Consider the following 27,105-nt stretch of genomic DNA (forward strand, 5'->3'; position numbering starts at 1 on the left):
AAAAAACCAAAAAAAAAAAAAAAAAAAAAAAAAAAAAAAAAAAGAAATATCCAGGAGGCAAACCGTGCATCTTGGCAGCGATAAGTTTAAAAATAGTAACACTTCCCCTTTGGGAATTTATTCCAGGTAGCTATCACTTCAGCTGGTACATTTCCCCTTGTGTCTACTGCTAAAAGCTTTAAAATACCAAGGTCTTGATGTTGCTCTTTAAAGACATGCTTATATGATTACTAATATTAGCAGAAGGAATTTTTAAAAATGTGTTCACACATTTGTTTTCTTTAGAGTGTGTACTTGGAGGATGGAAACAGTTTCCCTATTCATTTTTGTATTCCTAATATCTAGCACAAACTTGGGAGCCAATAAATGTTTGTAAAATGAAAATAAAAGAAATGCAATAAACCCAATGTTTAAAAAACATTAAATACCTACTGTGGTAATAGTACTATAGTAGAAAATACTGAGGGACCTCAAAGAATTACATAATATGATTCCTGTTTTTAAGAATGCAGGCCAGGCGTAGTGTCTCACACCTGAAATCTCAGTGCTTTGGGAGGCTGTGGCGGGTGGATCAGGAAGTCAGGAGTTTGAGACCAGCCTGGCCAACATGGTGAAACCCCATCTCTACTAAAAATACAAAAAAATTAGCCAGGTATGGTGGCAGGCGCCTATAATCTCAGCTACTTGGGAGACTGAGGCAGGAGAATCACTTGAACCTGGGAGGCGGAGGTTGCAGTGAGCTGAGATCACACCACTGCATTCCATCCTGGGCAACAGAGTGAGATTCTATCTCAAAAAAAAAAAAAAAAAAGGACAGGGACACAATGAGGTGGCTCATACCTGAAATCTCAACAATGGGAGGTCAAGGAGGGAGGATGGTTTGAGCCCAGGAGTTCTGGACCAGCCTAGTTCTAGACCAACATAGTGAAACCCCGTCTCTACAAAAAATAGAAAAAATTAACTGGATGTAGTATAGTGGGTGCCTGTATTCCCAGCTGCCTGGGAGGCTGAAGTGGGAAATCACTTAAGCCCAGAAGATACAGGCTGCTGTGAACTGTGATCAAGACACTGCACTCCAGGCTGGGTGAGAGTGAATTCCTGTCTCAAAAATAAAACAAAATAAAATTTAAGGCATCTCAAAAAAAATGCATAGGGAGGTGGGGCGCGGTGGCTCACACCTGTAATCCCAACACTTTGGGAAGCCAAGGCGGGTGGATCACAATGTCAGAAGTTCAAGACCAGCCTGGCCAACATGGTGCAACCCTGTCTCTACTAAAAATACAAAAATTAGCTGGTCACGGTGGCAGGTGCCTGTAATACCAGCTACTCAGGAAGCTGAGTTAGGAGAATTGCTTGAACCTAGGTGGCAAGAGGTTGCAGTGAGCCAAGATCGTGCCACTGCACTCCAGCCTGGGCGATAGAGTGAGACTCCGTCTAAAAAAAAAGAAAAAATGCATAGGGAAATGCATTCTGGTTGGGAGGACAGACTATCAGTTTATTCATTCACTCAGTCATTAAAATATATGTTGGGCATTACTAGGCTATGGTATGAAGACAGAGATAAAGGACAGCTTCTATCTTTAAGGATCTGCTAGTCTTAAAAATAGATGAGTAAATTAATGAAATATAGTATGTTGCCTGCTATGCTAGAGGGAGACACTGCTAGAAGAGCACAGGAGAAAGACAATTAACCCAGTCAAGGAGGAAGAATCAGGAAAGCCACTGCAGAGAAGATGAAAACTTAATCTAATTTTTGAAGGATGATGAAGCTGGTGGGGTTTGGGGAGAAGTGTATTACAAGCAGAGAGAATAACACATACAAAGGCACAGACGCACAAAAGAATGTGGCATGGAGTGAAATTACAAATGGTTCTGTATAACTGAGGCCCTAGCAGATGTGGGAAAGGAGCCGAAAATATTGAGGGGAAAGGCGGCATAGTATGGTGGCTCACGCCTGTAATCCCAGCATTTTGGGAGGCCAAGGCAGGTAGATCACCTGAGGTCGGGAGTTCGAGACCAGCATGGCTAACGTGGTGAAACCCCATCTCTACTAAAAAATACAAACAAAAAATTAGCTGGGCGCAGTGGCGTGCGCCTATAGTCCCAGCTAATCAAGAAGCTGATGCATAGAATCACTTGAACCCAGGAGGTAGAGGTTGCACTGAGCCAAGATCACGCCATAGCACTCCAGCTTGGGTGACACAGTGAGACTCTGTCTTAAAAAAAAAAAAAAGGGCAGGAGGTATATCATGTAAAGTCTTACATGAGTTTGAAGTTTATCTCTGAGGAAGTGTAGACCTCATCCTGAAGGCTATAGTGCATTAGTGACTCAGGTAGGAGAGAAGCATGATTAGATTTGAATTTTTGCTGCCAGTAGCTATGACAGCAGTAGAGAAGCAGAGGCGGGAAAAAGAGTTATAAAATGACTGTAGTGGCCATAGGGATTGAGGGGAAAAAGACAGATCCTATAGACATTTAGGAGGCAAAATGGACAAGATTTTGATATAAAGGTTTAAGGGAGTGCAAAAAATCAATAAAAGACTTGTGGATATCTGACTTAGGTTGATTACGTTTATGGTGATATTTACCAAGACTGGGATCACAGAAAGGAGACAGGTTTAAAGGAGTGGGAAGAGATCATTTTAGACATCTGAATTTGAAATGTTTATCCATGTTGTCTAAAGGGTATAATGATCTGAAGAAAACACATCTGACTCAATGAATATATGAATGCACAAACTGTGTATGAATTCAATCACCCAGGGAAAGAGTATAGTACTGAGAGAAAAGGAGGGTAGATGGCACAGCGCTGAGGAATATCTATATTTAGAAATATACAGACAGGCCAGGTGCGATGGCGCACACCTGTAATCCCAGCACTTTGGGAGGTTGAGGGGGTGGATTACCTGAGGTCAGGAGTTTGAGACCAGCCTGGCCAACATAGTGAAACCCCATCTCTACTAAAAATATAAACATTAGCTTGGCATAGTGGTACGTGCCTATAATCCCAGCTACCTGGGAGGCTGAGGCAAGAGAATCACTGGAACCTGGGAGGCGGAGGCTGCAGTGAGCCAAGACCATGCCACTGCCACTGCACTCCAGCCTGGGTGACAGAGCAAGAGTCTGTCTCAAAAAACAAAAAAAGAAATAAACAGGCAAAGAGGAAGATAGGGAAGAAGTCGGAGATGGAATGGCCAAGGAGGAAGATTATGCATGGTAAATACAAAACAGTCAAGAGAAGAGTATGTATTAAGGGGTAGTCAAGTTGGGTAAAGACTGAAACTTGGCTGGGTGTGGTGGCTCATGCTTGTAATCCCAGCACTTTGGGAGGCCGAGGCAGGTGGATCACCTGAGGTCAGGAGTTCGGGACCAGCCTGACCAATATGGTGAAACCCCGTCTCTACCAAAAAAAAAAGACTGAAACTTGTGAAGTGGGATATCCAAACTGGGAGGCCACCTGTAACATTTTAATGCAATTTAATAGAAAATACTGATGGACTCCAAAGAATTAGATAATATGATTTTTTTTGCTTTGAGAGAGGGTCTTGCTCTGTCACCCAGGCTGGAGTGCAGTGGTACAATCACAGCTCACTTCAGTCTCAATCTCCCAGGCTCAAGTGATCCTCCCACCTCCGCCTCCTTAGTACCTGGGACTAGAGGGGTGTGCCACCATTTCAAAATGGTTAATTTTTTAGAGATGAGGTCTTGCTATGTTGTCCAGACTGGTCTCAAACTCCTGAGCTCAAATAATCCTCCCAAAGTGGGAATACAGGCGTTAGCCACCACATGTTGCCCTAAAAGTTTTAAAGAATGCAGCTCTGAAGGAAATAGATCATGAAAAGGTAATGAGCAATGGCTGATTAACAGTAACAGGGAGAGGCCAGGTGCAGCGGCTCACATGTATAATCCTAGCACTTTGGGAGCCTGAGATAGTGGGATATTCCAGGAGTTTGAGACCAGCCTGGGCAACATAGAGAGATGACATATCTACAAAAAAATTAAAAATTTAGCCAGGGATGGGTACAGTGGCTCATGCCTCTAATTCCAGAATTTTGGGAGGCTGAGGCAGTCAGAATGCCTGAGTCAGCAGTTCAAGACCAGCCTGGGCAACATGGTAAAACCCCATCTCTACAAAAAATACAAAAATAGCTGGGTGTGGTGGCTTGTGCCTGTAGTCTCAACTACTTGGAAGGCTGAGATGGGAGGATCACCAGAGCCCAGGAGGTCAAGGTTGCAGTGAGCCATGATCGCAACACTGAACTCCAGCCTGGATAAAGAGCAAGACCCTATCTCAAAAAAATAAGGAGCGGGGAGTTGGGGAGAAATAGAAAATCAGATGCAAGGATTGGAGGACTGGTAAAAACTGATTTGGTTGGAAAGGGGTAATCACAGTAGGGCCAAAATAGGAGACAAATGAAATATCAGAACCTTGTTAATTCTAGTATGATATGGTCAAAGCAAATACAATGAACACAGAGTGCTACCATTGGTTCTCAAATGTAGAGAAGGCATTAACCATGAAGTTTATTCTGGAAATGGTATAGATAATAAACTAGAGTAAAAAAGATCTAAAAAGGGGAGATCAGCTAGCAGGCTACAAGCATAATTCAAATGTGACTATCATTCAATCATTTACTAAGTATTTATTGAGTATTATCAGGTACTGTTTTAGACTCTCAAGATTCATGTAAAGAACTGACAAAATTCCTGCACAATGAAGCTACAATCTAATGAAGAGACAAAAAAATAAACATATAACAAATAAATAAAAGACACTGGGGGCTGGGCATGGTGGCTCTCACCTGTAATCCTAGCTATAAGAAGGCTGAGGCAGGAGGTTCATGTGAACCCAAGAGTTCAAGGCTGCAATGAACTGACTGAGCCACTGGCACTCCAACCTGGGTGACAGAGCAAGACCCCATCTCTAAGAATAAAAAAGACACTAGGACAATAAGGATTCACAGGAGTCGGAGTGGGAAGGCGTTAGCTGTGGAGTTACATTCACTAGGGCGGTCAGGAAAGGCTTCTCTAAGGCAATGGTTTACCAAAGATTGGAAAACTATGGGCTACAGGCCAAATTTGGCCCACCAGCTATTATTTGTTCCATGATGGTAAATTTTTTTAACCATTTTTTAAAAGTCAAAAGAATATTTTGTGTACATGAAAACTATATGAAATTCAAATTTCAGTGTCCATAAGTAAAATTGCATTGCAACATGGCCACATTCAGTTGTTGATGGACAGGCAGTCTCTGACTTACAATGGTTTGACTTACAATTTTTGACTTCATGATAAGCTTATATTAAATGTTATCTTTGACTTGCAACATTTTTGATTTATGGATTTTTCAGGATGTAGCCCCATCATAAGTGGGGAGCATCTGTATTGCCTATGGTTGCTTTTGCACTACAACAACAGGACGGAGTAGTTTCAACAGAGGCTATCTGGCTCTTCGCAAAAAAACAAAAACCTTTCCAAACCTGGTTAGACCTAAATAAGAAAAAGTCAGACATATAAAGACCTTGGTGGAATCATGTTCTAGCCTGAGAGCAAGTACAAAGGCTCCAAGACAGCGACAGGCACAGCATGCATGACAGACCAGTGTGGCTGTGCAGAATGGATGGGAATGAGAAGAGACAGTACTAGACAAGCAGGCTTGACCAGAGGCCAGGCTTTGTTGGCCATAGTAAGGAATCTGGATTTATCCTAGCAGTGTGGGAAGACACAGATGGGTTTAAAGTGAAGGAATATGATTTGATACTGGAGTTTACTGTTGCTATGTGAGGAACAAACTTTAGTGAGGTAATAACACAAGCAAGTCCAGCCAAGAGACTATAATGGGAGAGTCTGAGGTTTTGGTGGTGAAGCTGTTGAGGGGTAGTTGAATTTAGAGCATATATGGATGTAATGCAGGCACAATTTGCTGATGGATAGACGTGGGATATGAATAAAACAGAAGTCAACAATAACTCTTAAAATTTGGGCCTAAGCAACTGGATTTTTGTTGAAATAAGTAAGAAACAAAGAGACTGGGAATGGAAAAGGCTTGAGGGAGAAAGTCAAGACTTTTTAGATATGGTAAGTATGAAATACCTATTAGGCATCCAAGTGCCTCTATATATATGTGTGTCTTTGTCTATGAAATGGGATTAGTAGTGATACTTCAGACAATGGTCATGAAGATTAGGTGATATAATTCATGTGAAGTGCTCAGAATATAGCGTGGCCCTCAATAAACAGTCTGTAAATATTAGCCAAATGGAAGTATCAAATAGGCAGCAGGCTATACAAGCCTGGAACTCTGGAGAAGTAGTCAGTGTTAGAGAAAAAGATTTCTTAGTTGTCAGCATATAGATGAGGCCTGGATGAAGTGAACTAGGAAGAGTGTGTAGACAGAGAAGGCAGCGAAAGGTAGACTCCTGGGAATCTTGGACATTCAGGAGTTAAGCAAGGAGGGGAGCTATACAGGACACTGAAAATTAACATCCTACAAGTTAAGAAGAAAAACAGGTGAATACAGTGTTAAAAAAAAAATCCAAGAAGGGAGTGGTCAGCTGGTTCAAATGCTGCCAAAGGGTTTAACAAGATGAGGACTGAGAATTATCTATTCAATCTGGTAAAATAGAGCTCCTTGAGGACCTTGATAAGCGCTATTTCAGAGGCATCATGGGGATAGAAGCCCAACTGGAGTAGTTGAGGAGAGAATGAAAGGTGAGAAAGTAGAAACAGCAATTACACACAGTACTTTTAAGGAGTTTTGTTGTGAAAGGGAGAAAAGAATCAGGTAGTAGCTAGAGGTGAACATGGGGTCAAGGGTTTTTTTTTAAAAGAAGGATTATATTAAGGCAGATAGTTTTATATAGCGATGAGACCAATCTAGTTGTGAGAGAGAAATTGCCTGTGTAACAGGAGAGAGGGGATAGCTGCAGGTACAACCCTGACTAGATGAGAGAGGATGGAATCCACAGCTCAAAGCGAGAGGTTGGCTTTAGATAGAAGGGGGCACTTCAGCCAGGCGCAGTGGCTCACACCTGTATCCCAGCACTTTGGGAGGCCGAGACAGGCGGATCATGAGGTCAGGAGTTTGAGACCAGCCTGGCCCACATGGTGAAACCCCATCTCTACTAAAAATACAAAACTTAGCTGGATGTGGTGGCAGGTGCCTGTATTCCCAGCTACTCAGGAGGCTGAGACAGAAGAATCGCTTGAACCCAGGAGCCGGGGGTTGCAGTGAGCCGAGATCAAGCCACTGCACTCCAGCCTGGGCAACAGAGTGAGACTCTGTCTTAAAAAAAAAAAAAGGGGCCAGGGGCAGTGGCTCACGCCTGTAATCCCAGCACTTTGGGAGGCCGAGGCGGGTGGATCACGAGGTCAAGAGATCGAGACCATCCTGGTCAACATGGTGAAACCCCGGCTCTACTAAAAATACAAAACATTAGCTGGGCATGGTGGCGTGTGCCTGTAATCCTAGCTACTCAGGAGGCTGAGGCAGGAGAACTGCCTGAACCCAGGAGGTGGCGGTGAGCCAAGATCGCGCCATTGCACTCCAGCCTGGGTAACAAGAGCGAAACTCTTGCTAAAAAAAAAAAAAGAAGAAGGGGGCGCTTCTTTGATTGTAGAAGGCAACAGAGGATGTAGTCACATCTACATTCCATTTTAACAGGTGGGAAAAAGTTGTTTTGGTTTTTGAGACAGGGTCTTACTCTGTCGCCCAGGCTGGAGTGCAGTGGTATGATCATACTTCACTGCAGCCTCCAATTCCTGGGCTTAAGTGATCCTCCCATCTTAGACTCCCGAGGAACCAGGACTACGGTGCTCATCACCCCACCTGGTTATTCTTATTCTCTTGTAGAGAAGGGGTCTCACTATGTTGTTCAGGCTGTCTTGAACTCCTGAGCTCATGCAATTCTTCCTCTTTGGCCTTCCAAAGTGCTGGCATTACTGGGGTGACTCACCATGCCTGGCTGAAAAAGCTATTACATACTTTGAGAATATTTACAATCTCCTGATTCAGAGCCAGACACAGTTGTGTGCACCTGTAGTCTCAGCTACTTGGCAGGCTGACGGAGTAGAGCAGCTTAAGCCCAGGAGTTCAAGGCTGTAATACATGATGAGCATGCCTGTGAATAGCCACTGCTCGCCAGCGCAGGTAACATAGTGAGACCTCGTCTCTTAAAAAAACAAAAAGCAAACAACAACAACAAAACCCTCTTGATTCATGTATTACGTTTGGTATAAAACAACTGACTCAAGAATCACTAAATCAGTAAATGAAAAATAGATGAATTGTTCCCAAGGACAATTATGTTAACATTAATTCTAAGAGCTTAAACCTTCAAATTATCAATTTCCAAAGTATCTTCCAAAGTATTAAAATTTTAATACTTATATTCCTGCTACAGTTTAAGCTGAGCTCATTAAAAAGAAATAGGCTGGACATGGTGGGTCACACCTATAATCCCACACGCTGAGAGGTCAGGGCAGGAGGACTGCTTGAGCCCAGGAGTTTGAAACCAGCTACACAAAGATGGTGAGACTCCATCTCTACAGAAAAAAAACTTCACTTTGAGAAGCTGAGGTGAGCGGATTACCTAAGGTCAGGAGCTCGACATCAGCCTGGCCAACATGATGAAAATCTGTCTATACTAAAAACATAAAAAATTAGCCGGGTGTGGTGGCATGCAACTATAAACCCAGCTACTTGGGAGGCTGAGGCAAGAGAATCACTTGAACCCAGGAAGCAGAGGTTGTGGTGAGTCAAAATTGCGCCACCACACTCCAGCCTGGATGACAGAGTTAGACTTTGTTTAAAAAAAAAAAAAAAAAGAAAGAAAGAAAGAAAATTAAACATTAGTCAGGCACGGTGTTGTGAGCCTGTGGTCCTAGCTACTCAGGAGGCTGAGGAAGGAGGATCCCTTGAGCCCAGGAGTCTGAGGCTGCAGTAAGCTCTGTTTGCGCCACTGCATTCCAGCCTGGGTGGGAGAGCAAGAATCTGTCTCTTAAAAAAAAGAAAAAAGAAAAAAAAAAAGAGAATTAGATAGCAAGTTCCATGAGGGAAGGGATGTGTTCAATCCTAGAGCCCCAGTAGCTGGTCACTGCCTAGAACATAAAAGATGTTCTTTGAAAAATGAGTTAGATTTTTCAATTTCTAGTTCTTACTTTGTAATGCAATATTTATGATGGTCATTTTTAGGAAGATGAGCCTCTTTGCAGGTACTTTTTCATTATTTGTAATAGAAAAAAAAATGTCGTGACACCTGTAAATCATTTCCAAAAGCAGAATATAAAAATAATGCTGCTCAATCAGTAAGAAAAGTGTAATATAATATACCCAAGCAGAGTCAAATACAACCAGTCAAGAAATTGTAAATTCAGCCAGTCAAGAAATGTACGCTGTTATTGAACTGACATCATAGTCTCTTGTGAACAGATTGTCAGGGGCAGCAACAAGGGCAGAATCTCTCTGGTTATTGGTACATCAAGAGAACAATGATTATTTGAATGCATAACAGATAGGAAGAGATTTAAACTGTTTTAAGTATGATCTCTGCCTGATATTGAGAAACGTTAACACAAAAAGGTCACTTAGGATTAAAGAGTGCAAAGACAATAATTCTCTGTTCTTCAATAACAACAAAAGGTAAAAATTTCACCCACACAAGAATGAAGTCCTGTTTTCAAATATTTAATTCAATTCTACCTAGCAACTGTCACCTAAGAAATACAAATGCTACTCACTTTGTAACTAGAGAAATAGGTAGTGCCCCTCAGCCCCATTCCATGTCAACAAGAACAAGCAGCAAAGATGCTGAAAACAGCAAAGCAAATAAGACAGGTGAACTCCACGCATCCTGCTTCAGAAAAAGAGGTAGTCATAAAGTAGTTTGTCTTAAAAAAAAAATCAGCAAAATGAATGCACTACTTCAGATAGTAAACTATTCCAATTCCTGGCAATGCCCCAAATTATTCTGCAGAATCTTTAAAAAAAACAAAACAAAACAAAAAAAACTTAAGAAAGGTGCATTTCCAGACTCCTCAGGTTCCAAGTCTGAACTGGTTTATCTACTTGCGAAAGCAGAAAAAATAAGCCCACTTGACTGATTCACCGTAGAAAATTAAATTAAGCATCACAATCAGAGGGTTTATTTTTCTCTAATAGGAAAGTACCATAAAATGACCAGATTGATTTGAATAGGCTAGAAAAATTAAACAAACACCAACTTTATTTTCAGATATGGTTCTTTTTATTATAAGAAATTTTGGTCCCCCATGTGACAAGTTTAAGTGGTTAACTTCATTTTGAGCTACATTCCCATTCAACTAAAAACTTCTACTATAAAATTCAGTTTTCTTCTGTTTGTTGTTCTTATCCTGGTGCAAAAGTCAGGTTACATCTTTCCTTCTGAGAAGATGGGCTGTTGAATGACCAATAATAATGGGAGTAACACTGAGGAATCCACAACTTCCTTCCTTCTAAAGGTAAACAGGGTTATCTCTCCGTAAGGTCAGTTTGCTGAAGGAGCAGTGTAAAATTAGATGACAAAAGTGAACATTCTGCTTGGCAAAATAACACTGAAACCTCTATGTCAGCCAATACAATTTTGTTTTGTTTTGTTTTGTTTTGTTTTTTAGACGGAGTCTCACTCTGTTGCCCAGGCTAGAGTGCAGTGCCATGATCACAGCTCACTCAGCCTCAACCCGCTAGGCTCAAGCAATCCTCCCATCACAGCTTTACAAGTAGCTGGGACTACAAGGCACAGGCCACTATGGCTGCTTAATTTCTTTTTTTTTTTTTTTAATTTTAAAATTTTTATTTTGTAGAGGTCAGGTCTCACCAGGTTGCCCAGGCTAGTCTTGAACTCTTGGCCTTAAGCAATCCTCCCGCCTCAGCCTGCCACAGTGCTGGTATTACAGTTGTGAGCCACTGTGCCCAGCCCACCAACACCATTTTGACTTACTATTTTTTAGGAATATTCAAATATATGAGTTGGGAAATTTTGTGTTCTTAATATTCTGAAAAACCAATTGGTTTCTTCTGACTACCACATCATATTTGGAAGCTGCCATCACATTCTGAGAAGCCCACATTAAATGGCATTAACCTATTAAAAAAAAAAGTCCCTGGTATTTTTTATTACACCAACACTTGAATCTCTCAAGTAGAACAAAGAATGATAAGAGAATTAGTCTTTGCTTTTATAATCCTGTTTTCTGAATTTATACAAGCAATTTTATGTATTTTACATCTCTTATTTTCTGAATATATGACAAGCAATTAAAAGTTATAGGGAAAGTATGAATTTGTTCTACTTCCAATTCCCAGAGTTTTTCAAGTAACATCCAATTTTACAATTAAGGAGTCAAACTGCCCTTCACTTTGTCAACACTTGCAGAATTCCTCCAACAATCCAGCTTCACCTATGAACTCCAGGCATTTTATGAGACTGGTTAAAAGTAGAGACCATTTATTATATGAAACTTAAAAAATACTCAAGGCTGGGCGTGGTGGCTCACAAGGTCAGGAGATCGAGACCATCCTGGCTAACATGGTGAAACCCCAGCTCTACTAAAAATACAAACATTAGCCGGGTATGGTGGCATGCCCCTGTAGTCCCAGCTACTCAGGAGGCTGAGGAAGGAGAATCGCTTGAACCTGGGAGGCAGAGGTTGCAGTGAGCTGAGATTGCGCCACTGCACTCCAGCCTGGGGGACAGAGCAAGACTCCATCTCAAAAAAAAAAAAAAAAAAACCCTCATGTTATGTAACTAACCTCAAATAAATCTAGTATCAGTTCACTTAAAAGAAGGAATTCATACACAATTCCAGTAGGATATTCAAAAGTCCTAAAGCTTCAATAATCCAATGAAGATTTTGGAGTTAAGAGTTAGTAGGAAGACTGGCTGGTGGTAATATCAACTCTGCCCAGACTTTTGGTAATCTATGTGAATAATCCCAATTCAAGTTTTCATTCTGACTGTACAGGAAATGCTTTCTGCAACCCAACATATCTAAAAAGGTTTCATTCTGAGTGATGCAAGCCCTCTACACAGCCTCAAAAGCCAAGGGTCAGAGGCTTTTATAATACCAACTCACATGAAGCAAACTTGTATTAGTTTGGAAATTATTTATAATAAGCATTTGTTATAATGCCTCCGCAAGCAGTGACAGCCTTAACAAGAGCTATTCTGCAGCATATCTCTTTAAATGACAACCGAAAATGGACATAAAAGCTACAAATACTTGTTTCCTATATTGAAACCAAACCTACTGTTTTCCTAGGTTTCTCTTGATGTTCAAGATTTCTCTCTTAGCTCCACTTACAAAAATTTTATTCTCCTATAAAGCCACTACAAAAACCATTACTTCATAAAGAAATTTCTCTGGAAGCTTCCTACCAAAAAGTAATTATTGCTTCGAGGAGCTAAATAAGAATTTATTTACTGATTCACAGAAGGAAAAGGTAGCTTGAGAGGTCATTTTATACATATACAGGCAGGACTATAGTTTTAAAATATACTCCCAGAAAAGATAATAAAATTATTTTGGTAACATTTTTACCACCATGACTATAATGACAACTATCATTACCAATAAGGTATTTTACACAACTACTCCTTATTTCAGTTTAAACCTATTTTCTCTTATTCTACTGTCAGTGGAGCTGGGTAACCACTGATTACTATTCCTAATAAGGGCTCCATTCATGTTTTTTTTGAAGAGTTATTAAGTTGCCTCTTAACCTTTCATTCTCTCAACCTTTCCTCACAGGACTGACTTCCAATCATATAATCATCTTTTGAGTCTCCTCAGAACCGTCTCCAAGGTCTCCTCATCCCTTTTAAGTTGAGGAACCTAGAAATGGAAACAACACTCAAGTAAAGGGATGATCAGTGCTAAGTATTATCTACATAAAAGACATCGCCATCCTATCAAGATACCTTAACATCGCTTTCAAAACCCCCATGAGTGCCTTTACAAAAACGTCCTATCATGGTCCCTAGGCTTTCCTCTGCCATACTTAAATTAGTATTTCTTAATAATTAGTCCAAATATTCTGTTCGTAGTCTTGTGCAAGTTCTCCTAGTTTATGTAATATGTCCTAGCAAAGTATTTCTAAAAGTTGTATGTACATCAAATTTTCAATTCAACAAATATTAACTATACAAAAAGCCACCATTATAAAAAACATAAAGCATAAATGATGACTTAAAAATGGCCCATGTCCATGGTGGCGCGTGCCTGTAACCCCAGCTACTCAGGAGGCTGAGGCAGGAGAATTGCCCGAACCCAGGAGGCGGAGGTTGTGGTGAGCCGAGATCGCAACGTTGCACTCCAGCCTGGGTAACAAGAGCGAAACTCCGTCTCAAAAAAAAAAAAAAGGCCCATGTCTTAAGGAAGTCACTATCTAATGGGACAGAAATGGCCCATGTCTTAAGGGAGTCACTATCTAATGGGACAAAGACGGACACATTTCAAAAGTATCACAACATAAGGTATACTGGGTTAAGCTCTTTAAGGGTAACGTACAAAGTACAAAAAACAGGAAAGAAGTTGAGTTTCAACTAGCAGTACAATCTGTGAAAACTTCATGGAAGAGTCAGGATCTGGGCATCTGAGTTGAACCATGGGAGATGAATAAGCCCAAGACAGGTCAAAATGGGAAAGACTTTAAGGCAAAGGAGAGGCTTTACCAAAGGTACAAAAGCAGATAAAGAAAGACTGTGGAGAACACCTAATAGTTCAGTAGTCCAATGTGGTTGAAGCAGTAACAATGTACATTCAGGAGACATGGTTCAAAATGTAGAAACATAGGCCAGGAAGATCATGCAGGGCTGAGAATCTTAAATTTTATTTCATCTTCAGTGTGAAGCCAAAGGACTTTAGGAATAAAGTGACATAATCAGATTTGTATTTAAGAAAACCATTATATTGTGTATCACTGTGTAGGGTGAAAAGATAGACAGTAAGACTGATGAGAAGATTACCACAATAAACTATGCAAAAGTAATAGAAATTTAAACTAGGACAGCAGGAATAGAACAGCAGAGACAGATGAAAGAAACACTACAATAATATAATGAACAAGACTCAGAAATTGATTGGATGGGAGTGGGAAGAGAAAGGACTTAAAGATAGCACAGTGCAGAGAGCAAGATTCAACTTTCAAACAGATGTAGGTTCAGATTTAAATTCTAGCTCTGCCACTAACTAGCCGTATGACTTACAGAAAATTACTTGTCTGTGCCTCAGTTTCTGAAGTGTACTGATGGTTTCTGACGGTATATTGAGTATGTTAGCAAATCTTTTCTTTTCTTTTCTTTGAGACGGAGTCTCACTCTGTCTCCCAGGCTAGAGTACAGTGGTACGATCTCGGCTTACTGCAATCTCTGCCTCCCAGGTTCAAGCGATTCTCGTGTCTCAGCCTCCCAAGTAGTTGGGATTGCAGGTGCATGCCACCACACCTAACTAATTTTTGTATTTTAAGTAGAGACTGGGTTTCATCATGTTGGCCAGGCTGGTCTGGAACTCCTGACCTCAAGTGATCTGCCTGCCTCGACCTTCTAAAGTGTTGGAATTACAGGCATGAGCCAACCTGCCAAGCCTGCAAATCTTTTTTTAAAGAGATGTACAACAAAACTGTACTTTTCTTTTTTTTTTTTTTTGGAGACGGAGTCTTGTTCTATCGCCTAGGCTGGAGTGTAGTGGTGTAATCTTGGTGCACTGCAACCTCCACCTCCAGGGTTCAAGTGATTCTCCTGCCTCAGCCTTCTATAGTCCCTATAGCTGGGACTATAGGTGCCGGCCACCATGCACAGCTAATTTTTGTGTTTTTAGTAGAGACAGTGTTTCACCATGTTAGCCAGGCTGGTCTTGAACTCCTGACCTCAGGCAATCTGCCAGCCTTGGTCTCCCGAAGTGCTGGGATTACAGGCGTCAGCCACCACGCCTGGCCCAAAACTGTACTTTTCCTCCTTAAACACACTACTCTTTACTAGTTATTCTTAAACCTCAGAATTGTTGTAAGGAACCACCAAGTGCTCTACTCATAAAAAGATTAGGAACACTAGTTATAGAGACAATAGATAGCAACCCCATTATAGCTGTGTTGGCCTGATAATTAGTAACTCATGGAGGCACTGTGTTCCTTGGTATCTTACCTGTCTATTTACGATCTTGTTCTCTCCTTTCTTTTTTGCCTTATCTGTAACATGTTTTAGTTGGACACCAATGTTGTTACCAAGATGGGTAGCTGGCCTTCAACTTGGTTCCAACTATTTTTGGAAGAACTTGACACTCAGACCAATTATCAAGAACATTCTAAGATTACAGCATTCAAATAGGTGTATGTATGCATACCTACACAGGTATGACTCATTGTAATAAAAACCAGTTATTTTGATGGAAAAAAAGGGATTAGAACCCTGCTCTCCTTTCAATCTCTTGGTTCTAATAATTAGGGCTTCCTATGTGCCAGGCAAAGTGCTAAGTGCTTACATGCATGATCTCACTTAAGCCTCATAATAAGGTTATGAAGACTGACTTACAAATGAAGAAACTGAGGCATTGAGAGGCTCAAAAACTTTTTGGGTTGGGTGCAGTGCCTCACATTTGTAATCCCAACACTTTGAGAGGCTGAGATAGGGGGATCACTTGAGGCCAGGAGTTCAAGACCAACCTGCGCAACATGGTGAGACCACATCTCTACAACAAATAAAACAATTAGCCGCATGTGGTGATGCACACCTGTATCCCAGCTACTTAGGTGGCTGAGACAACAGGACTGCTTGACCCCTAGAGGTTGAGGTTGAAATGAAATGTTTGTGCCATTACACTCTAGCCTAGGCAACACAGCAAGACCCTGTGTCTCAAAAAAAAAAAAAAACAAAAAAACCAACAACAACACACAAAAAACAATTTTCCCAAAGCCATTCAGGTTATAAATGGCTGAGCTTAGATTTGAATTCAGGCAGTTTAAATCCAGAGCCCATGGTCTTAACAACTCTTAATTACTGTGCTATACTATCTCATACCTCTACAGATTAGATTATAAGATTCTCCCTTTCTTCTGTAAAGGTATTTATATATGCACAAATAAAAAATCCTAGCCAAAGAGATTACAAAAGGATTTCCTCATTAGCTAAGCTTAAAGAGATGTTATCCACAAGGTTTTACTGCTTATAATTAAAGGCAATAATCTAGGGACAATGTTTGTGTTTGATCTAAAAAGTGGTGGCCAATTCTCACAGATGGACAGAAGTTGAATATGGGCATGTGTAAATATGTATTTCTCTAGGTGTAGGGTAACAATTAACTTCTCCCTAGTTTTTAGAACTGGATAGTATAAAGGAGAGCCTAAAGAAAAAACTTTTCTCCAAAAACACTCCTCACAATATCACTCTACTAATTCAAGACAGAAAGCTACCATTACATTGATGCTATATAATGAGAATGAAACAATGATGCTTCAGCAAAGCATAGATAATAAAAGTGGATCTCTCTAAAACAGTATGAATGTTGGGAAGATTCATAGCTTTTGTTATGGAAAGGCATCAAAACATCTACACCCAAACATTCCAACAAAACACAAAACCAGAAATGCAAGAAAATGGATAAAATACTATGTATGGAAGAAGCTCCAACTCCTGAAATAAATGCCACTGGACAGATGCTACCCACTGGTACCTCACAGGGTACTGCTGTAGCAATAATTAAAGGTAAGTTATCTGGGGAAATCCCTTCAGTCTATTTGTCAAATAGAAAAACAACTATTCATTTCAAGGAAGGGGAATTTTCATACACTGCACAGAAAACTGCCAACTAACTCATCTTTGTTGTTTACTTAAAACTGAAACTCTTTAGGGCAATACATTCAATTCAACATCTAAAAGTTAAACCAAGCTTGGCCAATGGAAGTTTTGGACTAATCCTTCAAGGGGATTTGTATCATCTACAACAATTACAAATCACATAACAAAATTCTTCTTTCAAATGTCTTAAGTCTTTATAAGCAAACGTTTGGCAGCAACTACAGTCTGCTGTTGTTGGCTTCCCCTGCTGTGTAACCTGACAAGGTAAAAAACTCATTGAAATATTTAACAGTGGTGGTATGGGTTTCTTTGGATAGGTCAAGAAAAGCAGCTCATCATTTTAAAAACATAAAGAACCATTTTATGGGAAGTCATTCCCTCAGTCCAAGTGTCTGTGTATTTCCTAAGGGCTTTCTCAGAGACTTTATTGACGGGGAAAATGAAAAGGCTAACAAAAGGACCCCTTTTTTCTCCCTATTCCCAGCACAATCTACCTCAGCCACAGGGCCAGTAGCATCCACACTGTCATAAATGCCAGCAATTAGAGAATTAGGCCATAAAACCACCCACTCAGGTATAAGAGTGCAGGCCTCCAGCTTTATTTAATGCATGCCATAAAATATCCTGTACTTCCTTCTTTCAGGCCTTCTTCAACAACCAATGAAATGACAATAACAACAACAAAAATAGCCCTTTGTCTGCGTAACCTCATACTGATGTGATCAATGAAGCCATCTGGGTCCAGGTGAAGGAGTTAAGATTTCTTTTTCTTAATAAAAGACAGCATTTTCTCTAGCATGCCACATATAGATGCAGTAAAGGACATGCTGTATTTTGAATACTAAGGTCCTGGAAACTAAAGTCAAACTACTTTTTCCAGAAAAGCTATTTCTCTTAGTCTGAAAATACTCTAGAAGCCTAGACAATTCCTGAACTTCTCAAGAAATACTGGAGCCTACAAGGGTATTCTTAATTAACTCAACAAGTTCCAGAACCTCCTAAAGTCTTTCTAATCAAAGGTTAATTCAGATCTCAAAGCTAACTTTAATTCAGTCTGTGTCTCAAAGTTGATACAATTTAGGAGCAATCAATAATTTCATTTGATTGTCTTGTCTTGTCTTCAGCAACCTCCGGGTCCTGAAAATCACAAGTCTGAGATTTACTCCATGACAATATTTTACTCATCAAGCTTCATAAACCAGTCCAGATAACATCCAAGCAAATACTTTGTAAGAATGAACTCTGTGGCATCCTCTTTCCTAGTAGTGCCTACAGGGTTAAGAATCTGATTAAAATGTAGGTATGTCATGCCAGACTCATTAGTAATTTAACCTTTCTTAATCCCTGAAAATAACATATGCAAACAAAGAAAGGTCCCATCCCAGCAATCCTCGAATAAATTCTTCCCAAAGTAGTGACAGTCACAAAGCTTCCCCCTTCTCAAAGGTCTATGCTACTGGGCTCTCCACCTTGGCAGAGGAAGAATGGCAAGAGACAAGATATTCACAAAAGGCCCGATTGAAGGCCTTCAGTTAAGTGCTAGAAGGAAGCTGAAGTTCTGTGCCAACACTAGTGGAATGTGGGCAGGCACAAAGAGATCTTAATTAGGAGACCTACAATTAAAACACTGCGAGTTTCCAAAAGAGAGAGGCACTGCAGTCTGTTATGCCTCTGAGCAAGCAAAGCACTGTTGCCACCCCCTCTAGCCACAGGGTAAGGGAGGCAATTGGTATAGAGTCTGCACAGCTACTCTACGGAAGAACAGCTCCAAGGTGAGCAACAAGATGAGAATTAAGTCAAGATGGGAGTACTTTCTCTCAACTTCCAGTAAGAAGATAGATCACTATTGTGTGAATGATTTCCTCCAGGAGCATGTGCCTTAAGACAATTAAATGGAAGGGAAAGATGGGGACATGTCATCTGGTTTTCAGTCACAGAGGAAGAACAGTTCTAAAGACTGAATTTCTAATGCTGAGTACAAACCATTTCAGAACATATTAATAACTACATCCTATGAAGTAGGTACTATCACTTCAGATTTACAAATACATTGATGTATTGGATTTTTCTTTTCATTCAAAAGTTCATACATCTAAAGGAATGTAACACCTAGACTGAAAATAACTTCTCTTTTGGATGGTCTAGAATTCACAACAATGAAAACAGATTTAGCCAAACAAGAGCGCTTCTAAACACCGGATAATGCCTGGGATTCTGTAGGTTCTCAGCACTATGTATAAAAACTTCACCCTCATTTTTCTTATAAATGAAACTGGTCAACTTCACCAAAGTCCTTATATTTTTTCCACACAATGAAAACTTTCCAAGTTGAAATTTCTCCTCCTAATAATGCCAGTTATATGGGTAAATGTATAATCTGATATTAAAAATTACCAAACAGAATCCCAGCTACTCAGGAGGCTGAGACAGGAGGATCGTGTGAGCCCAGGAGTTCAGGACACACCTGGGCAACACAGTGAGACCCCGACTCAAAAGAAAACAGAAACTACCAAATTGTCTCACTTGACTCTGACTCTTGAAATAAACTCAGAATAAGAAATTCTAACCTGACCAAAAATTTAATACAATAGAAAGGAATCAATACTGACGTAGAACAGATTCATGAGCTATTTAGTCCAACCTTTTCATTTTACAGATCAGAAATTTAAGGTTAAGGGTGAATTGCCCAAGGTCTCGTAACTGTTTAGTAACGGAGATGAGAGCTCACACTCACCGATTTCTAATCTGAGGCTTCATGCACTCCACTCTACTTGTGTTCCCTCCTTCGTTTACCTTCTGCCAGTCTTAGGATTAGCTGTGAAGGTAATGAAGGAGCAACTCCCACTCTTGGTACATATATGCCCAGTAAACATTAAAAAAAAAAAAAAAATCACAGACACTCCTACTACCTTTTCAAGTCTGACCCCAAAGCCTGCCTCAGTCCACATGAACTAAGCTGCAATTTCAAGTGAAAACAAATACACACCAATGCTGTAACTCAGTTACAATTTATATCTAATCAGTTTGCTACATTATGATCGGGATGGAAATTTTGCTTTCAATATATTGTGAAGTAGTAGGGAAGGTAACTGGATTATGACATTAATAAAGACTAGTTGCTGATAAATACACTGTTTCTGGGGTTTATTATTACAACAGTCTAACTTCTAGTCAACAGAAAGGGTGCTTCACTATGTTTATTTAGATAGCAAAGTGCAGTGGTATGAACATTACCTGAGACAATCCTCAGAAAAATGGGATACCGAAACTACAGAGGGAAGGGGAGAAGAAAGGCAAAAAATGGACCTCTATGACCTCTCACAGTGCTCAGTAAAAGAAAACCTCAATTCTGCTTCCCCACTGTCATACAGATATTCAATACAAAGGATGGTAGGAACCAACAGCAGCAAAGGATAAGCCTCCTATGGCTAAGGGAGGTCAAACAGCAAAGTGATCTGGAAGTTCTGTTACCTAGTTTTAGAAGTATTAATTAACATAGGTTTTGTTATGAGCAAGTTTTAGTCATTATCCACTGAAGGCAAACCAGAGTTTAAAGAGGCAGAATCATTTTGGACCATGTAACCATTTCTTCATGATAAGACAAGACTTGATACAGAGCTATGAGTGAGTTCTGAGAAGCAATCTTTAGAATTCTATGTCAGCCCAGGGTGAGTCCTAAACTTCCGTTTTGGAACTTTATCATTGATTAGTAAGACTGTGTTTAAAAAAAACAAAAATGCTTGGCTTCTACACTGAAAACTACCAGGTCAGAGGTTTACCGCTACTCAATGCATACCATCAACCCATATTAGATTGCCTCAAACACCACATAAAAAGCTTACCCATGGAACACAGCTCATTCAAGTCCAATTCAGAAAAAACACTCAAGTTTAAGGTAAGGAGTCAACCACTCTTCTCATAATGAAGCAGCAACTACTGTTCAGGAAAAAGTTTTAAAGACAAAAACCCCTTATAAATATGATCCTATTTGAATAACTGCAATTCCTTCACAGGCTTTACACTATATACTAGTGTTAAGCAAAATAAAACACAAGCTTACAATTATTTCATAATGCCAATAGCTAAGAAAACGAGCAGCCCCTGATTAAAACTTTGAAAATGATTGTCAAAGACCAACAGATAAAATATTCTGGTGCCCAAACATTAGGTCCCTGAATCCAGGTGGCTCTCTTTCTAACCAGTCTCTTGAAAAGCTATGATTGGAAGCTGTCAGCATAAAACTTTGCTTTTGAATATGTAGTAACATTTGAAAAGTGAATGCTTGGTCCTTCAATACAAAATAAATAAGCATACTGAACAAGAAGAAAATGCTTCTTAGGATCCCCTTAAAATGGACTAACTTCTCCTAATAGAGACTTTCTTATTAAACTCAAATATACACGGGGCTAAAATGCTACATGTAACCAGGCAAGTCTCAATTTTGAAAATAAGCAGGTAAATGAAATGTCAGTTGTTTTTTTTTTTTTTTTTTTTTTTTTGCTGCCGTATCTTTTAAAAAAGCAAAATCAACTCACATTTAAGCACCAACTCCATGCAAGTAACCTGAACGGTTCAGTCTTTTTGTCATGTATGAGGCCTTTGGTTCTCCAACTACATGGGATCTGTGTTGTTAGCTTAAAAAATACAGAATTGGCCTTTCAAAAAAAAATAATAATCTACAGCAACCAATAAATAGTCTCAAACAACCCTGCTGACTGCAGCTGCCTTCTGAAGGCTGGGAAAAGGAGGTGGAGATAGAGCAGAGAGAGGCAGGGAAAGGGGACGCTGCAGCTAGCTACATAGCAAGGAACACGCCCCCATCATGTCCTCCTTGCTCTGTCAGAAGGCGGGTTGTTGTCAGTCTCCTGATCAGGCTGCCTTAGAAACGATTAAAAAAAAGGAGGCAGGAAGACTAACAACTAAAAAATGCCAGCTCCTTGAAAGGAGGGGCCGGGGTCCTTGGGATCTCCTCCCTCCCCTTCTTCCCAGGATCTTTCCGCAAATCTAAAGGGGTACGGGGCACAATAGGGGACAAGGGGTTTGCCCAGGATATTTTGTGTGCACCAACGGCAGAGCACGCAGGAAACGGCTGGTTGTTATCTTTCCCTTTCTGTTTCAATCAAGAGCACTCCAGAGCAGCAACCCCCTACCCCCCTTCGCTTCAGCCCCTAGCAGCTGCTCTTCCTCCTCCTAGCATCCCCCATGCCATTCTCTCCCCTCTACAATTCAAACTCCCCCCTTCTACATCCAATGGAAAACAAATGCGCAACGCCACTGGCTGAATCTGAACTCAACTTCCCTTCCCTGAGCAACTTTCCTTATTGCTGAAGGGGGCTGAATAATGCTTATAGAAGCAACTCCATTCTTGCCCCGGTACTAATGGGGAAGGGGCAAAGCTCTAACCCTTCCTCCACCTTGGGTCCCCTTTTAAGAAACAGAGAGAGCCCCAGGTCCTCCTAAGGAATAACTTTGCTTCATTATCCTCCTCTCCCATCCCAAAGCAACCACCGCCACCACACTGAAGTATAACTGTCCCTTATCTACTCTCCTCACCCCAACCTGGCTTCCCCCACCCCTTCCAAGCCCCAGGATTGGCCTAGGAAAAGGTGGATCAATAATGAAATGACGAGAAGAGAAGGGCGGGAGGGAGCTCGGGTTGGAGACTGCGTGCTCTCAGGCGCAGTGGGTGGGGTAGGAGAGCAGCTGCTTCCCCTGGGAGGATGCTGCCCCAGTCCCCCCACAAACACCTCCCCTCACAGGGGCCCCCTTTCCCAGAGCTGGAGGGAAAGCCTGCCTCCTCTCTAGGGGGAGTGGTGGAAAGCTGCTCTTCTCTAAGCCTAGGGGACAGTGGACTATTTTCCCCTCCAAGATGCCACTAATCCTTCACTCTAAAGGAGGGAAAGGGTGGAGTGAAGGTGGAGTAATTCCCGGCTACCTATAGGCTAGAAACTGTAGCCCTGTAAGACGAGGGTGAGGGGGAAGAGACTGCTGTATGAGGAGTCACCGTTATCTTCAGAGGGAAAGGAGGCGAGGGCAGGCAAGGTGCAGAGGAGAGAAGATTTTCCCCGGTGGGGTAGGGCGGGATGGGGGAGGATCTGACTGCTTGGGGTGGGGGTGGAGGGTGGAGATGAAGGAAGGGGGAGTGGCTGGCAGCACAGGGACCTGGCCCGGGGATGGGGCGAGGGTTCATCAGGTTTTCGAAAGCAAGGTGCTGGAAGGGACATCGATCCCCAAGGGCTAGGAGAACGTGGCCCTGGATGAGGCCATCACCTGAGAGATGCCCGAGAGGAAAACTGCCCTAGGAGTAACACATCTGCCCAGAGAGGGAGGCGGGGATGTGGCGGGATCAGGTCTCTAGGAGGGAGGGAGGGAGGAATCTTGCTCGGATGAGGTAATCTGTGAAAGGGAGGAGGGGTTCAGTCCCGGAATGGGAAACCCCAGCGAGGGGGTCTGTGCCAAGGGATTTGGGGAAGGGTCAGGGGGAGGAGAGCGGAGGGGCAAACGCCCTCAGCCAGATGGGTCCAAACCCTGGGGTGGGGATGCCTGGGGGTCTGCAGCCCAGCATGGGGGTCCCAAGATGGGAGAGCCATTCTCCCCGGGTCGGGGACCCCGAGATGGTCCCAGATATTGGGATGCTCCTCAATCCCGGATGGGGGAGGGGAGGGGCTCCGCAGAGGGTCGAGACCCCGGACCTGGGGGTTCCTCGCCCCCTTACCTCTCCGCTGCCGCCTCCCCCGCCGCTCTCCCCAAACACGGCCCGGAACCGGCGCAGGTTGGTGCCGATGGCGGCCGAGACCTGCAGCGCCGCGTCGAAGCCCGGGCCCACCCGGAGCAGGGCCGGCCCTGAAGAGGCTGAGGACGATGACGAAGACGAAGACGAGGCGGACGACGAGGAGGCTGCTGAGGCGGCGGCCGCTCCCCCTGGAACCCCAGCCCCGCTGCTTCCCGCCGCCGCCGCCGCGGCCGCCACAGCCGGGGGGGAGGGGGGCGCCCCGGGGCCGCCACCGCCGACCTGGGGCCCGGGGGGAAGCAGCAGGGCCGGGACGCGTTGCCGCGGGGCGCCCCCTAGGCCCCGGCGCCCCCCGCCGCCGCCGCCCCCGGTGGTCCCGGGTCGGGCGGGGAAGCGCCACCGACAGCTGTGCGCCATGTTCGCCCCGTGAAGTGAAGCAGCGAGAGGGAGAGGCGACAACACAGGGGGGCGGGGAGGCGGAGGGGGGGGCACGGGGCCCGGGAACCTGCCTAACCAGCTCGGCGCCGCCCGGCCGCCTGCTCCCTGCCTGCCGCTATGCAGAGCTCCGGGTGGCGCCCGCCGGCCCCGCAATCTGTATAGCGGCCTCAGGCCTCCGCCTCTGACGCCTGGGCGCTGCAACTCCATCCTGAGGCCCGGGCCGCCGCCTCCTGCCCGCCTGCCCGCCCCGCAACCTGGATAACTGCATGCCCCGCCCTCCGGGAGAGGGATTGCTTGGGAAAAGGAGGGGGGAAGGAAGCCCGGGAGCCCGGAGCAGAGCGCGGGTTCCGGAGAGAGGGGGAGGGGGCGAGGACTATGCGGAGGATGGAGGCGGAGGGAGCCGGGCCGCCTGCAGCCTTGAGCGCCGAGAGGCCGGTTACACACGTTCCCGGGACGCGCTGGGAATCGAACCGCCCGGGAGAGCAGCTTCCAGTATAACGCGGCGGCTGGGTCGGGGAGGAGTGAGCCTTCTCCTCCGCCCCGGGGCACGGATACAAGATGGGTTAGCCCGAATTGAACGCTTCCAGAATAAAAGAGTCCTTATTGTACTACATGCAAAACAGGAGCGCTGCCCAGTTTACTATATGCAAAACAGAAAGGCCCTCAATGAACGCACTTTAAAAAATAAAAAAGGAGCCCCTCCCATTTTCATGCTGGAGCTCTCTCCAAAATGCACACGGCGAGTGGCAGTTCTCCTGCCACCTCCTCGCTCTACTGTGTACTCGTCTGGCTTTCGTGCCCTTCTGCAGGGAGTTGGGTTGTGTCTCCAGCTCGGGCACTGAGACCACGGCGTGCTCCGCTAACGACGCGGTGTTACAACGAAGCTGAAGCTGGGTGGCTAACGGGGCCTGGAGGGAAGAGGCGGGCAAAAGCGCCCCCGCCCCTTCTTCCTCCGGTCTCTGCCTGCCGCTGCATGCAAAGCAGACCCTAATGTATGCACGCAGAGGGAGGGGGGCTCGCGAGCACGTTTCTGATTAAGAGAGGGGGAGGAGGAGAGCGTTGGGCATTATGATACACTGGGTGGAAGGGGCCCGCCGGCGGCGAGCTCTGTGCGCGGGGTTAGTAAGCTGAAGGGGGAGGGGGAGAGAAGGAGGCGAGTTAGGGAGGGGAATGAATATCCACCGGGTTTACTTTATTGCGGGAAAGAGGGGAGGGCGCCTCGAGCCAAGCGTTAGAAGCCTGCGAGGCTGGGAAAGCCGAGAGGGTAGGGAGGGGTTTGCGCCGGTAGAACTTGCGTTGGCTGAGGCTGGGGGGATCGATACACAGCCTGCAGGCCCCGGGGCAGCCTCCATCCCCCCAGCCGAGGTGGAGTTCGCTGGAAGGTCACGCAGCCTTCCTGGACTCCCGCACCGGTACAGCGCACTGCCTGTAATATTACAGCCCGGGGCAGCGAATTTGGGAAGGAGGAGGAGGGTCGTGGTGAGCAGGTTGCATTCAGCTCAGGGCCTCCGGAGGGTGCACTGCACGCCTCCAGAGGTCCACAGCCTCCTGGTGCTGAAAACCTACGTCCCTCCACTGGCGAAACATTTGTGCAGGGCGGGCGATGGGATGGGGACTGGAGAGGAACAGTGAAAGGGAGGCGACACAGGCAAACCCCAACTCCCCCAACTCGTCCCGAATCGATCTTCGTTCCAACCGCGCAGGATGGGGCCCAGATGGTTTGCAAAGGGCACACTCGCACAACGCACACACAGAACAAGATTCCGTTGTTACAGCGCGTGGTTTACTAGATGCTGAAGGGGTGGGAGTAGCGGGGGGGTTCTTAAACGGAAGCCCCAAGGCTCTGCTAAGGACAGAGACACCCCATTATGGACGGTTTCTCCATTGCAATATATTTAGCGTTGGGCGCTGGGGTTTTTGCTTCAGTGTAGCTGCTCTGATCAGTTACAGATTGGCGACCACGTGGATTCCCTTAAGCATCCTGATTTGTTCTCTCTCTCCCTCTTTCTCTCTCTCTCTCTCTCTCTCTCTCTTATTTTTCTTTTGTATTTGCCGCCCCCCCTTCTTTAATATGCATAACGGTCTGCAGAGGTAATAGGCAGGGGACTGAGTGACAGGCTTTATATAACTGTGTCAACAGGATTTCTTCCCGCCTTCCACTCTTGAGAAAACATGAACCGGCTAGGTTCTGAGTAACCTCACTTCAAGCACACTTCTTTTAACACAGGTGGGAGGTCTGCAGGTTGGGTGGCAACAGAAAGAAGGAAGAATGTCTTTGAAGATTGTGTGGAGTCTCCAGACTCAAGCCTTTGAGCTGAAAAACTCCTTGAGAAATCATACAGTTTGTTTCTTTGCCTCTAGACTAGTCCAAAAGGAGGCAGAGCAAATCAGAATTTGGTTTACCGTTGGAGATTTTAGGGCAAAAATATTAATAATAACATTTTGAGCGTTTTCTGTGAGCCAAAGTGCTCCATGTGCATTCAATTCTCTCCAATCCTATAGATAAATCTGATTTTACAAATGGGGAAACTGAGGCTTAGAACAATAACGACGGCCAAGCGTGGTGGTTCATGCCTGTAATCCCAGCACTTGGGAGGCCGAGGCGGGTGGACCACTTGAGGCCAGGAGTTTGAGACCAGCCTGACCAATGTGGTGAAACCCCATCTCCACTGAAAATACAAAAATTAGCCAAGCATGGTGGTGCACACCTGTAGTCCCAGCTACTCGGGAGGCTGAGGCAAGAGAATTGCATGAACACAGGAGGTGGAGATTGCAGTGAGCCGAGATCGTGCCACTGCACTCCAGGTGACAGAGTGACTCCTTCTCAAAAAAATAAAATAAAATATTTTTTTTTTTGGGGGGGGACGGAGTTTCACTCTTGTTATCCAGGCTGGAGTGCAATGGCGCGATCTCGGCTCACCACAACCTCCGCCTCCTGGGTTCAGGCAATTCTCCTGCCTCAGCCTCCTGAGTAGCTGGGATTACAGGCAAGCTCCACCATGCCTAGCTAATTTTTTGTATTTTTTTAGTAGAGATGGGGTTTCACCGTGTTGACCAGGATGGTCTCGATCTCTTGACCTCGTGATCCACCCGCCTTGGCCTCCCAAAGTGCTGGGATTACAGGCGTGA

At 43.9% G+C, this 27,105-nt stretch overlaps 1 protein-coding gene across 8 annotated transcripts in view; it reads right to left on the minus strand.

Annotated features, from left to right (window-relative positions):
- Positions 1-23,986, minus strand: part of KMT2A (lysine methyltransferase 2A) — a 93,982-nt gene extending 69,996 nt beyond the window's left edge. For 3 of the 8 annotated variants that reach the window (XM_032285319.1, XM_032285320.1, XM_032285318.1), the window contains exons 1-2: positions 23,524-23,986; positions 21,344-21,442 (exon numbers count right to left, since the gene is read on the minus strand). In XM_032285319.1, coding sequence (XP_032141210.1) covers positions 21,344-21,442; positions 23,524-23,955 — 531 coding nt within the window. In that variant the 5' untranslated portion in view covers positions 23,956-23,986. The remainder of the gene's footprint in view (positions 1-21,343; positions 21,443-23,523) is intronic. The other 5 variants (XM_032285325.1, XM_032285324.1, XM_032285326.1 and 2 more) reach the window with 3 other exon arrangements.
- Positions 23,987-27,105: the final 3,119 nt, after the last annotated feature.

The sequence above is a fragment of the Sapajus apella genome, unplaced genomic scaffold (genome assembly GCF_009761245.1).
Source record: "Sapajus apella isolate SASKATOON/1434 unplaced genomic scaffold, GSC_monkey_1.0 scaffold16, whole genome shotgun sequence".
NCBI lineage: Eukaryota > Metazoa > Chordata > Mammalia > Primates > Cebidae > Sapajus > Sapajus apella.